The 2,081-nt window shown below is 54.2% G+C and overlaps 1 protein-coding gene across 1 annotated transcript in view; it reads left to right on the forward strand.

Annotated features, from left to right (window-relative positions):
- Window positions 1-718: 718 nt before the first annotated feature.
- Window positions 719-2,081, forward strand: part of VOLCADRAFT_118310 (uncharacterized protein) — a gene marked incomplete at both ends in the record, with an annotated part of 11,427 nt that continues 10,064 nt past the window's right edge. The window contains 3 exons of the mRNA XM_002953211.1: window positions 719-853; window positions 1,090-1,182; window positions 1,726-1,818. Coding sequence (XP_002953257.1) covers window positions 719-853; window positions 1,090-1,182; window positions 1,726-1,818 — 321 coding nt within the window. The remainder of the gene's footprint in view (window positions 854-1,089; window positions 1,183-1,725; window positions 1,819-2,081) is intronic.

Below are 2,081 nucleotides of genomic sequence, written 5' to 3' on the forward strand. Positions count from 1 at the left end.
CACTTGGGGGGGGGCTTCCCACCTCCAGTGCGCCCCCAAGACAGGGTTCCAGCAGTAAATCATTTACCACCGGGCCAGACGGGGTGCTGGAAAATATTTCCCCAAATAAATCTGCATACGGTTTATTGACATACGTAGCCATCGTCGTCGCCATCATCGTCGCCGAGTAGGCATGTGTGAATCTCTCACGATCTCCTTCACATATATTATATGTGATGTAAACCTCAAATGATGGATTGGGTTCAGTTGCCTTAGAGGAGCAGATAAACTGCAGAGGGCAATTCGCCCACTTGGCTGGTTTGCCCGTACAGGCCCGTTAGGATCTGCGGGTTAACCGCTCTTGGAGCAACGTATGCGCTTGCTTGCGTGTGGCACCATAAAGGCAGCTCTGAGTTCTAAACATGGCGTTGAACAATCTGCGATTCGGCAATCCCACGGAGAAGTGGCCGACTGCTTTTCTGTGATGCCATCGAGGCACGTAGGCCACGAACGTGGGAGGAATATTAAATTTTACTGAAGCTTAATTAAATGCAAGCTCGAAGGGGCACGCAAACGATTGGCGCCGAGAATTGCGTTTTTAGGTAACTGGCAATGCGCCGTACATGCACCAGAACTGTAACGGAAATGTAACTTGCATTTGCACAGTGAAATTATGTGCCAAAGAGTACATATGGTCGCATGCCCGGACCACCGATAAACCAACGGTTTCCTCACGAAGATGCCGCTATTCGGCAAAGGGTTTCGTATTGGGACAGGCCCCGACCAGGACAGATGGCTTATAGTGAAAAAACTTGGCGAAGGGCAGTTTGCGGAGGTGTACGAGGTCAAAGACACCATGGATTCTGAGAAGCGGGTGCGGAGGCGCAGCTTCTGCTCTGTCGACGGCCAGCATGACTGGCAAGTTTTTAGCATAGTATAGCTTAAATGACTTGTATATATCGCTCCTGCAGTATGCCTTGAAAATTGAGCGCCGTCGAGATGTGCGAAGCGTCAAGCAGGAGTTCAAGGTATGCCTCAGCTGCTGGACTCGCTCTTGCTACCGGAGGATGCAAAATTGTAGTCCTGGACGTCTGCGCTTTCGCGGCGCAGGTCCTGAAAAAAATACAGGAGCGCGCGCCCAGCCTCGTCTGCACGGTGCACGCCTGCGGGACCTTTGAGGACCGGTTCTTTATGATCATGGAGGTGGGCACCGGCGCCTCGTTAACGCCCCCAAAAAGGGAAGGCGAGGGGCGAAAAGAAATCGCGATAGCAGCCGTCTTGCCAGGCAGGCAGGCCCGGCCCTATTGCATTTACTGCTGCTTAGGCCGTGCCCTGCCCGCGCTTGCGCTCCCCCTCCTCCCTCCCCCCGCCGACGAGAGCAGCTGACCACCGCCGTGCTGGAGTCTCACCCAGCGCGGGGTGCCAAAACACAGGAGGGAGGTTGTGAGGGGATGGTGTGTTAGTGTGTGAATTATGAAGTGAGCATGTGGACGTGTATGGGTACGTCTCGAAGGCCATGATCCGCACCCGCACACCTCCTTACCCCCGAATAACTCGCCAGTCACCAGCCCCGCAAGACCTTGACCCCAACCTCCCGCGGGCCCCTCTTACCCTTCCCCCTTCCCCCTTCCCCTTCCCGGCCTCTGCACAACACCCACGCACACGTATGTACATACATACGTACATACATACATACGTACATACATACATACGTACATACATACGTACATACATACGTACGTTCAGCTCCTGGGGAGCAATGTGGCGGAGGCCCGCAAGGCGGCCGGTGGCCGCTTCGACCTGACTACCGTACGGCGGTTAGCCACCAGCATGTTGCAGGTGGGGGCGATCTGGGGTGTGCCGTTTGGAGATGTACGGGGACATGGCGAGCTGGATCCTGGATCTGGGTCGATCTAGATCTGAGGAGCTGTATTTTTGAAATATGGGTATAGGATTTGGGTCGGACGAGATCCAAAATATTGGATTTTGGATCTGGGTCAAGACGTGGGTTGGGCTAGATTTGGATATTAACGAACATGGTGGATTGGGAGTTTTGGGATTGGAGTTCATTCTCATCGCCCATTTGGGGCAGGAGGGCGGGA

This window comes from Volvox carteri (assembly GCF_000143455.1).
Source record: "Volvox carteri f. nagariensis unplaced genomic scaffold VOLCAscaffold_35, whole genome shotgun sequence".
NCBI classification, from domain to species: Eukaryota; Viridiplantae; Chlorophyta; class Chlorophyceae; order Chlamydomonadales; family Volvocaceae; genus Volvox; species Volvox carteri.